The sequence below is a fragment of the Caloenas nicobarica genome, chromosome 21 (assembly GCF_036013445.1).
Source record: "Caloenas nicobarica isolate bCalNic1 chromosome 21, bCalNic1.hap1, whole genome shotgun sequence".
Taxonomy (NCBI): domain Eukaryota; kingdom Metazoa; phylum Chordata; class Aves; order Columbiformes; family Columbidae; genus Caloenas; species Caloenas nicobarica.
The window spans coordinates 5,081,376-5,095,867 of NC_088265.1; the positions used below are offsets into that span (position 1 = coordinate 5,081,376).

At 53.7% G+C, this 14,492-nt stretch overlaps 1 protein-coding gene across 3 annotated transcripts; it reads left to right on the plus strand.

Moving 5' to 3' along the window:
- The first annotated feature begins 1,088 nt into the window (after positions 1-1,088).
- LAD1 (ladinin 1) lies at positions 1,089-12,793 on the plus strand. 3 transcript variants are annotated; one of them, XM_065649643.1, is made up of 10 exons: positions 1,543-3,408; positions 4,533-4,673; positions 5,972-6,479; positions 6,895-7,038; positions 7,750-7,799; positions 8,646-8,718; positions 9,323-9,454; positions 9,846-9,935; positions 11,122-11,199; positions 11,557-12,793. In XM_065649643.1, exons 1-10 carry the CDS (start codon positions 3,080-3,082, stop codon positions 11,560-11,562), a joined length of 1,551 nt encoding a protein of 516 aa, XP_065505715.1. In that variant the 5' UTR covers positions 1,543-3,079; the 3' UTR covers positions 11,563-12,793. The 3 variants fall into 3 exon arrangements, with proteins under 3 accessions (XP_065505716.1, XP_065505715.1, XP_065505714.1); XM_065649644.1 differs by lacking the exons at positions 1,543-3,408; positions 11,557-12,793 and adding an exon at positions 1,089-1,440 and having other exon boundaries at positions 11,122-11,548; XM_065649642.1 differs by lacking the exon at positions 11,557-12,793 and having other exon boundaries at positions 11,122-11,548.
- The last annotated feature ends 1,699 nt before the right edge of the window (positions 12,794-14,492 follow it).

A 14,492-nucleotide genomic window follows, 5' to 3' on the forward strand; every position in this document is an offset into this window, starting at 1 on the left:
CGAACTGCTATATATAGTTTGTCAGTAATTAGCAGGACACTTGCAAACTTATTTAATTATTTTTTTTTTTCCTGTATGAATGAAAACACTTGAAAGACAACCAATGACTGCAAGAAGAAAGAAAACCAGAGAACAAGCCCTCCTTGGAGCGGATGGCTCATTTGATAGGGCTATCTTATAGAAATGGGATTTTAGTCAGGAGCCTTTGATTAAAGTAGTTCCTTTGGTTCTCAGGTCCCAGGCACACCCCTGTGGGCTGGAGGAATGTGTGGCAAGCCCAGCCTTATAACCAGTCCCTTGAGCTGGCAGAGGGATGCATCTCACCAGGATCATAGAATCATAGAATGGTTTGGGTTGGAAGGACCTTCCCAGCTCATCCAGTGCCACCCCTGCCATGAGCAGGGACATCTGCACCAGCTCAGGTTGCTCAGAGCCCCGTCCTTGTGTCCTGGCCATGCGGTGTGGTGGGGCTGGCCCCAGGTGGAAACCAGGCTTGCACCTAGCTCTGCTGTGTCTGGATGCCCCCGTCACCCCAATGAGACAACCCTCCCATTGCCTTCACACCTGGCTTTTGAAGGAGACTGTTGCCCTGTGTACATGTGGGGGATTGGGGTCTTGGGACCAGCCTCGTGGGCACAACAGGTTTGATGGATGGGTCCAGGCATGGGACCAGCCTGGGCAGATAGCCCCCCTCTGTCACAGGGCTTCAGCACCCAAACTGGAGCCCCCGAGGCTTCTGCCAGGTCCTCTGAGCCTTCATGAGTGCTCCTTGCTGCAGCAAAGCTCATAATGACAGGGAATCCCTGACAGCTCAATCCAAGATGTCCAGAAAAGGCTGAGAGGAGCGGGGCAGCCTCCCATGCTCTTTGGAAAACGCTGGACTGCACCCAGACGGAGGTGTTTTAATAACTGTTTTGGATCCCTGGGAGCCAGCCTCCTCCCACTCAGCCCAAGGTAATTCACCTCCTCCGCCGCTGCTGGAGGAGTTGTTGACTGGTGGAGAGCGTCTGGTAGAACAGGTTCTCTGCAGGGAGTTGTCTCCGAAACCCTGGGAGACCTGGACGGGTCGAGCCCTGAGCGTGGGTCTCTGCTCAAACCCTGGCACAGGAGTGATTTGCTTTTGTGTGGCACTCCTGGGCAGGGCGGCTTTTGCGCGGCACCGCTAGTAGACAAATTACAGCCTTGCCTCTGTCAAGGTAGATAAGAAACCATGTGATGCAGCCTGATGGTAAACGGGTTGCAGGCAGGGTAAAGGTGCACAGGGAAATAACCTTGCAGGGAGTTCCTCCCTCCTCAGGGAGCAGAGTCTTTGTGCAGCGCAGATCTCTGCAGGTCAAACAGCCCCTTGGCCTTGATGCCTGCGCAAGTTTTGGGGGCTCTCTGAATCTCGCGGAAAGCAGGAATGTCTTCTAGCAGAAGGAACTGGTCGGATCTCTCCAGGTAGGTGCTGTGGTTTAATGCTTAACCCTTTCCACCGGCGGGATGGCGGGGGCGAGGGGGAGCTGCTGGCATTGTGGGGTGTTGGGGAGGATGGGAAGAGGGGACAGCCACCGCGGGGCTGGTGCTTGCAGAGACGTGACAACCCCGGCGAGTGCTCAGTGCTGCTGGAGCTTCTCGTGGGTGGGCAAGATCAGAGACAAGTTCATTTCTGCTGCATGGGGAAGGTGAGAACTGCGTAGGAAAATGGCTCTGGAAATGCATCCTTGCCCCATATCGGGTTTATTTTTGGTCTGGTTTGCCTTTCTTTGGGGTAGGGTCTGGCTGGCTGGGCTGTGGACTTGCTCTGGAGCTGGCTGTGAGGTTTTTTCACTCTCCCCGTATCCGTACAGCCCCTGGGTGCGTGTCCCAACTCCGCAGAGTTTGCAGCCTCTGCCCATCCAGCGCTGAGCAAGCCCTGATTCATCAGCAGTCACTGAATGATCCCCAACCCCGCGGCGTTCGCCAGTCTGCTCAGTCTTTCCTAAAAAGTGATTTTGTCTCCAATGAAGGAGAGGCAGGTGGGGCTCCTGGGTGAGTCAAGGGCTCATGCAAAGCCTGGGTGATGTGGGGATCACCCCCAATCCCCCCCAGAATCCAGGACAGGCACTGCCAACCTCGGCTGCCCAGGTGGGGTGACAGTGACTCAAACGCAGCTGTGATCTCCCACAAAAAGGAGCAGAAATCCTGGATGTGACGGCTCCGAGACCTCAGTGCAAACCCTGGTATTTAGGGTAGGACACCCACCATGGCCAGCCCAGAAATGGGAATTAAGTGCCACCCTGTTGCTTGGAGACTGCTGGCTCACACCCTGTCTCCATCACGGATCCAGAGGGCATCCCAGCCCCAAACAGATCCTCCTCTGCACCACAGACCTGCCCGAACGCCAGCCCCGCGGGGTCCTGCGCCCAGGCTGTTTCACAACCTGGGAAGGCAGTTTCTCCTCTCTCATTAGATGAGACAGCGTTCACTGAAACAGCACAAATGTCAGATATCTCAGCACTAATGATTAACAGGGCAGGAGAGGACAAGGCAGGGGCAGACTTGCTGATCTTTTTTTATTCATCTCTTTGAGATTAAAAAAGGTAAGACAGTGAGAAATGAATCCCTCTTGGAAAACAGGAGGGAAAGACTCGCAAAGCAAATCCATAGCCTAATGGGTGGCTTACTTAATTATTAATAATGAGAAACCACATGTTGATAATGCCAAGTTATGTGCTGCCTCTGCAGGAGCCAAGGGAATTCAAGGCAGGAAAATCTCATTTTCATTTTGAAGGAGCTTGTGCATGTGAAAGCAAAGAAGTAACTGTCTCTCACGTGGGTTTAAACTGGTGTTAGCACTGCGCTGTCGCTGCTCGAAGGACATGCAGAGGGTGCTTAGAAGAGGCAGCTGCATGTGTACATCCCCACGCATGTGCTACCTTTGTGGGGTGGGAACGTGTGTGTGCAGTGATTGCTGCAGCACGTCGCGCCGGGAGATCACACCACGCCATGCAAACAAAACCGTGCTGCCTTCCCAGTGCAGCTAAGCTGTGCACAAATATTTACAGGGTCAGGCCCAAGGAGCTGAGCTGGGAGGTGTTCCCAGCGTGGTGAGAGCTGGATGGGGATGCCCATGGGCTCCCTGGGGCAGCTCCCAGCCTTCTCCATCCCCGTCTCGCCCGATGCCAGAAGCAGCACCAGGGACCACCCTGCAGCCCCCCAGCAGAGGGTCCCATTGCTGTTGGGGTCTGAAGGGTTCCTGGGGGAGCAGGGGGAGATGGGGATGGAGGGAAAGGCAGCACAGCCCCAGCATCGTCCTGTCCCCAAACAGGCGCTGAGTCTCAGCCAGGACCCGTCCCCGCTTTGCTCTCCGTTCTGCTCTGCTGACCCTTCCGCACTCCCCCGCCTCCCTCCACCAGGAAGAACAGAAGCCGTGAATATTTGCGGGGGGTAATGTGGTTTAATTTATGACCCAGCTTTCATTACACAGTAACTTGCAAACCATGCTGCGAGTCACCATGTCCGCAACGGTGATACTGCAGGCCTGAACCTGCTCTGACTTTCACGTTTTTAAAAGTCAAATTCAAAGTAAACTCTGAGTCTGGATGAAACCAGAGCGCCAGCTCCAGAGCTGGGTCACCGCGAAGAGACAGATCCTGCGCAGGGACGGCTCCTGGGGGCGTGGGGACCTCCACTGGGACCCCTGCATTTGTTTGTAGCTGATTGATGGTTTTAGCTGTAAGTAAATGAACAGTGTGGAGAAAAGCTCAATCCAGCCAGTAAAAATATTTTCCAACATAGTTCATGCACCAGTGGAGCAGGTGGGCATGTTTTGCACAAAGAAAGGAAGGGAAAACTGGTGTTTCCCAAACAAGTTTTCATTCAGGTTGACATTTTATCCAAAAAAATGTTCGTTTGGCTTGTGCAAAATAAAATCTTTAAAGATGACTCCTTAAAGATGATTACAAACCTTGTCTTTCTGGTACAATCTGTGATTATAATCAGTTCCCAGTCTAAGAGGAGCTCCTGCTGTCCCTGTTTCCAGGCTGAGGTTGTCAGCAGTGCTCACTCTTCAGCCTGTGATACTTTTGCATCTGAGGCTTTTTGCTCAATAAAAATTAAAATGCCATTGCCACAACTCATGTTGGCACTAAAATCTTCTGCCACTAGTGGTTACCCTTCCAGTTCATGTGGTTTTGATCTGTGTGGTGGCTCTCAGGTCTTGGTCTTGATGAGTTGCAGGTTAAATATCCTTGCCCGGGAAGGTTTGCTTAATGTAGGGATTCCTTTTAAATGAGTGCTTCCTTCAAAAGAACAAATTAAGAGTTGTAAAGTCAAGTGCTTGTGTTGGGAAATGCCTGCATCAGCTGGGTGGAGTGAGAGCACTTTGCAACACGTCGCTTGCGTTGGTGTCCCTCTCCTCCAGCCCCCATGCAGGTGGGGATGGCAACGTCCATCAGCTCCTTGGCGTTTGCCCAAGGGTGTCCCAGTCTCCTTTCTTGTCTGGCATCAGGCCTGCAAGCTCCCTGTGGAGGACACAGCCTCACCATTTCCTTGTGTTTCATCCCAAAAAGCCTGGCGAGGCAGAGAAACCTTGAGGATGAAGAAGAACAGCAAAGGGAGCGCCGGCGAAGGCACCGGAGCCTGCTGTCCTCCTCATCGACAGATGAAGAACCTCCTAGACCTGGGAAAGACACCAGTCCAGCTTCCAGCAGGTGTGTGGGGTCCTGCCAGCATCAGTCTTCCTCATGATGCTGATGGCTCACAGCTTGCTGCCTTGTTTTTCTCAACCCTAGAATCATAGAATCACAGAATGTCCTGAGTTGGAAGGGACCCACAAAGATCATTGAGTCCAACTCCTGTCTCTGTATAGGACAACCCTAAAATTCACACTGTGTGTCTGAGGGTGTTGTTCAATTGATTCTTGAACACTGTCAGGTTGGGGCCGGGACACCTCCCTGGGGAGCCTGTTCCAGTGTCCAGCACCTCTGGGTGAAGAACCTTTTCCTCATGTCCAACTGCCCCTCCCCTGGCACATCTTCCTGCCATTCCCTGGGGTCCCCTGAGCCAAAGCTGCTGCAGTTGGTAGGAGTCTCTTGTGGGTGAGTGGGCTGAGCTGTGGGAAGAGCAGGAGTCCAACAAGCCCCCAGGTCCCTTGCTGCAGGGAGCTGGGATTTGGAGGTGCCCTGAGATCAGGCTGCCCTTACACAACCTGTCCTGCTCCCTAAATTGATCCTGGAAATGTCCAATATTCAGAAGGGTTTTGTTCACAGTGACATTCGTGCTCTAGAGGTGTTTCTGTGTTTCAGACAGGATGGAGTTAGGATGCTCAGGTTGGATACGGGTTGATTAGGGGCTGGGTGTGACTGATATCAACAAGCTAGACAGGACAAATTTGCAACTCAGGTGGAGTGAAAATGTTTTCTCATCTCCTCCTCAAGCCCTGGAGGCTGTTTAGATACAGTCTGCATGGCTCTGGACAAATGTCCTGTCTGCCCCTTCCCAAACCTGGTGCCTGTGTTTGCCTGTGGGAAGGAGGGGAAACACCTGATTTGCAGAATGTCTTGGAATTGTGGTTGGACCCTGACATAGCCAATTGATGTACAACCAACACTTTAATCTTAAAGATAGTGGTATTTTTACTTCATCCAGTGAAGGGCCACAGACACACGTCTCACCCAGCAGCAGACCCAGGATGCTGCTCTGAGCCCACAGCTCCATGACTTGGTGGATGCTGATGTCCTGGGATGAGGCTGCAGAAGTGCTTCATCTCTGCCACAAAAAAGGACAAAAAAGACTTTTAATTCAAACCTGTCCTTGGAGAGCCCAGTTGGGGTGATAGGGATGGGTGTGGCAGCAAGTCCTGGTCTGCAAGGATGACTCCAAGATGTTGGTGGGATTTTTATGTCCCCCCCAGAGCCTTTCACCTGGGTTAACCTGACATGCAGCATAAAATCCATCCCACTGGCCCTGGGGTGCTGAGGTTGACCCCCCATTTTGTCTCTGTCTCCAGACCTCAATCCTTGGTGAAGCCGGTGTCTCCAGAGGATGGAGAAGAGCGTAAGCTCTCAGAGGCACTGAAGGCGCAAGAAGGGAGGAGGACAAGGGCCCCGATGGCTGTGTCTGCAAAGCTGAGGCAGGAGAAGGAGCAGCAGGAGCCAGGAGTGGGATTGAGCCGTGCGAGGACAGGGACGCAACTGCGTGTGGGGCAGGAGAACATCCAGGATGGGGAGCGGGGTCGGGATGCGGCCAAGGGCAGAGGGAACCCACCAGGACACCAGCACCTGGAGCCAGCCTCAGAGAAGAAGGCAGTGGTGAGCGGACGACACTGGGACAAAGATGGACAAGGTGTGGGGACACCTCGGGAGGAGACGAGGAAGGAGATGGGGGAGTTGCCGAAGCGGGCATCGCCGGAGCTGGGGGGCTGCCGGCTGCGCGAAGTGAAGATCCTGACCAGGCAGGGAAGCCGCAGCATGGAGGAGAAGACAGCCTTGGTGGTGACTGCGTCTCAAGACCAGCAGGTGAGCAGGAACAGACAAGGCACCAGCCCTTGGGGTGAGAGCTCCTGGGTGCTGGGAGGACAGCAGAGAGAGGGAGAGCCCAAAATTACCAAGAGGGAAATGGGACCCATGGGCTTTGGGGAAAGCTCTGAGAGCTGCAATCTATGAGGTGGTGGACAGGGTCCCACCACATCCTTTCCCTCCCTTGCATGTACTATTCTGATCACCTTCTCCAGCAAGCCCCTACTGATTGCCATCATGATTTCACTGAAGAGGTGTTTGGGGCTTTGCATATCTGAGATAGCCAAGGTTTGGAGGATTTCCATCTCAAACTCCTGCCTCCAAACCTGGTTCCCACCCTGGCTGCTCTGCTCCCTGTGCCTCAGCCTCTCTGCAGACTCTGCAGAGATGCATCGGATGTCTGCTTTTTCCTCAGCAACCACCCAGAAATCCCTCAAAGGAGGTAATAGAGCTGTCTCCCACCCGAGAAGAACCTGCAGAAAAGTCAGATACTTCTCCAACTCATGTCACCTACAGCAGCTCCATCAGACGAACCAGCCCAAGAACTGTCTCCTTTCGGGTAAGAGCTAAAGCAAGTGGGAGAGAGACGCCCATTTAGGCAGTGTAGGATGGAGGGAAGGGTTGCTTTGGTCTCCATGGTAAGTGGGCAGAGCCTGTTTCCAATAGTACATTCAAAATCTGGGCACTGAAATTCTGCTTCAGCCTTTTCTCCATTTCCATTTGCTGTGTCTGACCAAAGGCCCATGATGATGAACATATCCATGTTTATATGCTTTTTGCTGGCATGGAAACTTGTGGGAAGTGACGAGAAAACAGGGAGCTCGTTGTCCTCAGATTTTCCAAAGACTCACAGGAATGACCATCTGCCCTCTGGCATTTCTAGTCTTCTCTGAGAGCACAGGATAAAAATAAAATCAATCCTTCTTCATGTTCCTTTTTACATTTCTGAGAATATCTTAAATTCTAGACTGTCCAAAAAAGATCTTTGGAATAAAGTGCTTGGAGAGGCTGGGAAAACCAAGAGCTGTTCGAGATCCTCCCTGCTGTGAATCAGGGCTGACTGGCCAGGCTTAGCTGACTTTCATGATGCTTTATTGGGAATAAAACTGTTAGCACTACAACATGTCTTTTGTCTGGAGGGCTCTGAGATATAAGTTCTGGTGTGGATGAAAATGGAGCTTGTTTGAAAATGAGGGAGACAAATCTGAGACGGTTTCTCCCATACTTATCTTTGATAACCAAAGATGTCTTCTCTCCTTGTGTCTTCCAGATGATCTCAAGAAAACAGAAAGAAGAAAGCCAAAGCCCTCTCTCAAGGAGGTCAGCAACTCTCTTCTTGTTACTTTGGTCTTGCTGGGCAGGATTTGTCATCCTTTGTTTTCCAAGGGAGGAGGAGGTGATGGGACCTGGTACCAGCTCACAAGTGCTCTGGCACAGATCTGCTGAACATCGGTCCCTGGGGTGCCTGGCTGACTGTGCAGGGGACGGGACAATGTCCAACGTACAGCTTGCATCTGCACAAGATCCCCCAGCTAGCTCCTGCTGTCTCTTGGTTGATGCAGTTTCTCATCGGTGCTTGTGTCTGCACAGGAGTGGTTAAGTGTTGAGCGGTGCAGCACCACAACAGAGTTCCATGCTTGGAGATATGAAAACCCACTCTACAGGTCCATGAGCAACTTGATCTGGCTTTGGTGGCCAGGTCAAGTGGTCCTCCACATCTCCATGGCAAGGTTTGGACAGGTGGCGTAAAAACTCTTGAGGAATCAAGGGCTCAGGTGTGAATGCAGGGAGTGGAGAGGATGCCCTCTCCCACTTCTGAATGTGGGGCAGGACACCTAGGCTTGCATGTAAGCATACTACAGGAAAACTTATACTGATATTGATGAAGATGCAGATCCAACCTGGCACTGGTGAAGACAGGGAAAACTGAGGAGCTGAGAGCTATTTTGCAATGTACAGTGTGGCCCTAGTAAAGTGGTGAGACCCAGAGATCTCGGTCACCAGCAGGGAATGAGCTGCCTTGGTTCACTTGGCAGACAGATGCAGGAGGAGTGCCTGGGTTGGACGGGGTCTTCTCCTGCCAAGTGGAGTCCCCCAGGACCATGGGCTGAGTCCCAGGGCATCCTAAGGAGGCCGTGTTCAACTCCCTCCCCTCTTCTTCACCAGTGCAAGTCTGAGGATCCCAGGGAGCAGCAGCACCATTGAGGAGAAGCTGGAAAAGTACAACTCAGCTGTGCAGGTACCAAACCCCCTTGGTACAGCTGGGCTGGTGTGGAGGGATGTGTGGGGAGAGGGAGAGGGGTGACCTGGATCAGAACGGGGAAGGGAGAGAGGGACTGAGCTGCACTGAACAACCAGCACTAATGGGGTTGAAGAAGATTGGATGTTGGGAACAATTTCTTCCCCAAAGGGCTGTCAGGCATTGGAACAGGCTGCCCAGGGCAGTGGTGGAGTCACCATCCCTGGGGGGGTTGAACAGCCGGAGATGAGGTTCTCAGAGACATGGGATAGTGGTGGACTTGACAGTGTTAGGTTAATGGTTGGACTCGATGATCTTAAAGACCTTTTCCAACCAAAACAATTCTATGATTCTAAGGTGGTCCCAAGGTAGAAAAAGGGATCGGCCTCTGGGTTTTAGGAGCAGGGAGGGGTTGTCCATTGGAGAGGGTCATGGGGATGTTGCACAGTCCTGCTGGGGGAAGCAGTGGAGCAAGCCCATGAGCTGGTGATGGGCAGGGAGGAGCAGACCCCAATGGGTTTGGGACACGAGCAAGAAGCAGGACTTTGCTTTTTACTGCTTGGGGTGCAGCGCAGCCCCTGCTGATGCTCCTCTCTCCTCCCAGCGCTCGGAGGTGGTGAAATCATCCCTGACCATTCAGAAGAGCGTCTTGCTGTCCTCGGACCGGGTGGCCAGTAAGCGCAACTTCTTCGAGGGAAGCACTCCCAGCAAGGCTGAGCCGCTCGCTGTCAGGAAGGTAAGAGCTGGCCTGCGCAAGGACCTTCCAGCAGGGTCTTGCATTGGGGCAGGCACCAGCTTTTTGGGTGAATTTTCCCCTCTTTGGACACAAACACACGGCGCAGCAGGCTGCTGCCTGGGTGCAGTTTGGTGGGAGTTCGGTGCCTGTTGAGCGGTGCCAGGCTGGGCTGGGCTCGGGCAGCGGCTGCCACCGGAACTCTGCTCTGGCGGTGTGTGGGTTCATGCTGATGCGTTGGTATTTAAGGATCTGGGTTGGAGCCAAGGTGTAGGCTGGGGTCTGCCTGATGCAGGTTTGCTCAGTCTCCCCGTGCCCTGGGGACTGTCCCAGGTTATGTTCGTGCAGTGGAAGAGCTGCTGCCATAAACCTGATGTCCCTCTCTGTGCCACAGGACAACCTGAAGATCCCAGGATCAGTGACATCGCGCATTAATCTGTGGATCAGCCGAGCTCAGGAGCCTGCCAAGGAGGAAAAGAGTAAGGTACTGGCTTATCCTGACACCTCGGGCTAGAGCCCTGAGACCAGGCAGCGCAGCAGGACGTGTCCCTGCACCTGGGCTGGTGGGGCTGGAAGGGCTGATGAACCCTTGGCTGAAACCATTAAAGGGTTCAAGAGGACCTTAGACAGGGTCAAAGGTTTTGGTGCTGCAGGGCCACCATGGTGAGATGTTGGGGCTCTGTGTGTTGCTGTGCCCTGATCCTGAGCCCAAAGTGCCTGAGGCAGCTGTTCCCAGCCCATGGTGGGGTGAGGAGGGAGCAGATACCAGCTAGGTGTATGTCCCAGGCGACAAGCAGGGGACTTGACCCTGCCACCAGTGAGAGAGATCACCCCAGCATGATCCATCTCTACCAGTGTCTGGAGAACTAGCTCTGATCTGGAGGCCGCTGGGAGATGAACTGTATGCTTGGTCCTTCAGCGCTGGGCTCCGCGGGGCTTGGAGACCCGTGTGTGCACTGAGAGGTCCTGCTGCATGTGGTGTCTGGAGCGATTTGCACCACTGTGTGTAACCCAGCCCCCAAAAGTTGGGTGTCTTGTGGCAGTGGGGTCAAAGTGCCCAGCTAAGGGGACTCAGGGTTCACCGCTTTGCCACCAGGCTGCTCCAGGGACATGGATGTGAGGGAGACAAACAGAAGACCCTTTGACCTTCGATTATTTTACGGTACTTGGAAAGGAGAGGTTCAGCCAGACCTGTATTGCTGTTTACAGCAACAAGGTGTTTTGCTGCTGCTCGTAGCAGAGTCTCCTGCAGCCGCCCGGGTATGGGACCAGGAGGGGCAGCTCCATCCCAGCCCTGCAGCCGGGCAGGCAAGTCTGGGCACCCCCGGCGCTGAGCTGCGGGGATTAGCGCTGCCCAGACGTGTCTGCACCGGGAGACTGCGCCGGCTCCGTGTCTGCCAGGAAAGGGTTTGCTCCTGGGGTCACCCCTGGGTAAAGCTTGCAGCTCCTCTATCAGTTTTTCCTGTAATAATGCCTGCTGCCCTCTGCCTCTGTGGGCTGGAGCTGCACTTGGTTTTGAGTGTCTACCAGGTGCAAGATCTGCATCTCCAGGTGCTGGTTTTACTCGGGGCATGTATGCTCAAGGTTTGGTTAAAGTCAGACCAAGGCAACACTGCACATGATGCATGGGAAGAACCTGCTTGTGCCACTGACAACTCTCCTGCTTGCAGGACATCAGGAGAATAAACAGCCTGACAAACCGTGATGTCTGGGTGAAGCAGCCTGGGGACACCCCTGGAGACACCAAGGTAGACACGGAGCTGCTCTGAAAGCTGGTGAATCCTCTGAGCTACAGGCAGAGCTGGGACCTGCCCACTGGTGTGGGGCAGGTGTGGGAGAACCAGGTTGTGGGGGCGAGATGGGTCGTGGGGGATATCTAGGACCCAAAGACTTGGGGGACTCAGCAGGAGGGGACAACTAGAGGCAGCTGTAAGGGTGAGAAGTCTGATCTGGGAGAAGAAGGCAAGTGGCATGTGGTGGGATTTAGGGGATGCCTTCCTGTCCCATGCGCTGTTTGGGACAGGTGTGGTCCTGGTTAACGCAGCTGCCTTTGCGGGGTTTGCAGCCTCAGGCCCAGTCTCACTGTTCCTCACTTTCTTTTCCAGTTGTAATAACATCAGCGATAATATCAGATGATCTGGGAAAAACTGAAGATCAAAGCCCAGCCCTACCCAACCGTCCAGCAGCCCACTGCCATGAGAATCCCCCGCACCACATGTAGGTGCACCCCAGGTCGCCTGGGTCCTCTGCTCATGGGATGGGAAGCAAGAAGGCTGGAAGGTTATTCCTGTGCCCCCAGTCCTGACTCACTGCCTGTGCAGGAGCACCCAGGCCTGGAGGCTCCTTGCAGATGTTGAAGGCAGACTCTTGCCTTGTTTCCTCACAACATTTTGGTGTTTTGCTCCTAATCTCTGCCCGTGCCTCGTAACTGTTCTAGCAAACGGGATCAACCTGTTCGTCTCCCTTGCAGCTGGATGATGCCAGTGGAGCAAGAAGCTGCCCAGCCAAGGGACACTCAGCTGCGTGTCCATGGATCATTACAGAATCATAGAATTGTTTGGGTTGGAAGGGACCTTCAAAGCTCATTGAGTCCAACCCGCCTGCCATGAGCAGGGACATCTTCACCCAGCTCAGGTTGCTCAGAGCAGTCCCTGCTGCCTGCTCATGTGGGGTGAGGTGGAGCAGGCAGATGTCACCCCCCGCTCCCAAGCTGTCACTGCTGGAGGGATCCAACCAAAGGCAAACGGTGTTTGCCAAGTCACACGTGCACTGGTGTAGCTTGGAGATGCCTCATGGCAGAAAGGTGGACACGATGGTCCTGGTGCTTCCCTCCAGCATGCAGCTGAGCCAGAGCCTTGGCCTTCTCCCCCCTGCCCTTGCCATCCCCTGCCCCCTACAAGCAGTGACCCCTTCCTCTCAGTGATACGGGAAGGGTGGCCTGGCCACAACTCTATTTTTTAGGTTGCATGGAGCTGAGTGCCCCATTTTTGCCCCCTTCCTCAAACCCCATTTGCCTCTCACACTTTGCCTTGAGCCCTTTGCCTGTGCAGACCTTTGGTTCTGCCCCCCCCCCGGGCTGCTAAGCCCACCCAGCTGGGATGTGGGGTGCTCTCTTAAGTCCAGCTTTAAGGTGCCGTGGGCAGCCCATAAAATGATGCTCAGACGTTTGCGCCAGGGCCATTCAATGGGCTAGCGCTGTGCCTTGAGCAACCATTGCGGTGTCCAAATTCGGTGTGGGACTCTACTGCTGCCCCTGAATCTGATCTTGCTTGTTGGTCTCTGGAAATGACCTGGTTTTCTCTGTGTCTTTTTATTTTTCTAATAAAAGTTGCTCTTTTTTAAGACACTCTCAGTGACCTTCTTCGGAGCTGGGACCAGGAATGGTTCATTTCCTTTTTTCTAGCAAGAGGAGAAAAGGCAAAAATCCGACACAAATGTGTTCTGTGTGGGTAAAAGCAGCCTGAGACTTTTCCCTTCTCGTTACAGCATCTTGGACTTGATGCAGCATCTGAGTGAGCCTGGGCTGGGGGCTGCGATGGAGGATCCAGTCCTTCGCTCATGGCTGCGTTCTCTTATCAGTGTCCCCAGCCCTAGAAAGTGACAGCTGGCTGGCTTGTGTCAGCCCCTCGGGTACTCACGTATCTCAGTCCGGAGGGTTTTAAATAGCAAATCTCTGAGGCCACACAATAGCTTGGGCTTATATGGGCTCCTGGGGGGGAAGGGGGAGCGGCGGAGGGGGCTGGGGCCGTGGCTGCCGAAATAGCAGCTCACAAGTGTTGCATTCCTTGCTGGGCGCCGGGCACATTCCTCCTGACGCTGCCCGCCCCGGGGTGGGCGCTGGAGCCCCCTTAAAGCCTTCTGCCCCCAAAGAGCATTTCCCAGACACCCACCAGCTTCCCCTTGGCTCCCGGGACCTCACCGGTACCCGTGCAGAGGTAAGGCTGGGCAATGGGATGCTTTCACGGTGGGATGCTCAGGGCAGTTGTTACAGACCCACAAGGGATTTGGCTCAGGGTTACTGGTCCTCTCCAGCCACTTGCACTGGGATGTATTTTTGCCATGAAGGCATTCCGATGGATAAAGCATCCAGACCCTTTCCAGCGGGTTGTGTTTGCAACTTGCCCAATGCCTGTTGAACCACCCTGATGTGTGTCAAGGCATCTGAGAAGGATTTTGGCTGCCCTGGTGGTGGGGAAATTGCACAGATCCCCATTCCCAAGGTGTCTGGAGGGGACGGGAGGGATGCAGTGCCCATGGGGGGTCAGGCCAGCCGGGACCTGGCCCGCTGGCAGCCCGTGGGGTGGGTTAGAGCTGGGATGGGTTAGAGCTGGGATGGGCTAGAGCTGGGATGCTCCTGTGCATGGTCTGATGCTGCTGAGGGAGAAGCGATGTGACCCACGCTGCAGCAAATGCTGGGCAACGAGAGCTCCGTGTCTGGGTAGCCTGGAGGAAAGTGGGGACTGCAAACCATGGAGTCTTAACTCAGCCCTAGAGGTGTGACCAGCCAGCCCTGAGCTGATGGAAAGGGGGATTTTTAAGGAACAGGAGAGATATCTGGAGTATTTATTCCACAGCAAATAATGGGAAATTTTTTTCAGTCAAAAAAAATGTGCGGTGATTCCTCTTTAACTCTGCAATACATCTGTTGGGTTTTCCTAACTCTTTCAAAACAAGGATTCAAAGCTTTAATGGAAAGGTTTATATGTTTCTATGCAAAGGAAGGATGAATATTTCCCAGAACCTGGTACAACATTATTTTTTCTTGTATGTCCCCTTAGCAGTCCTGGTTTTATTGCTGTTCCTCAGCAAATGCTCCGTGGGATCTAGTGATATGTGAGAGAGGAGGTGAAAGGAAATGTAGAAACTAACTTTCACAAACGCATGTTTGCCTTGTCATGGCCAGGAGGGAGCCTCCGCTCCTGTGTCATGAGAGGTTCACATGAAGTCTTGGGTGCTCAAGAGGCCACATAAATGATTTGGCCCAACTCTGGGGGTAGCAGGACGGCGCTGAGCCTAGGGGAAAAGTATGGCCAGGAACTGA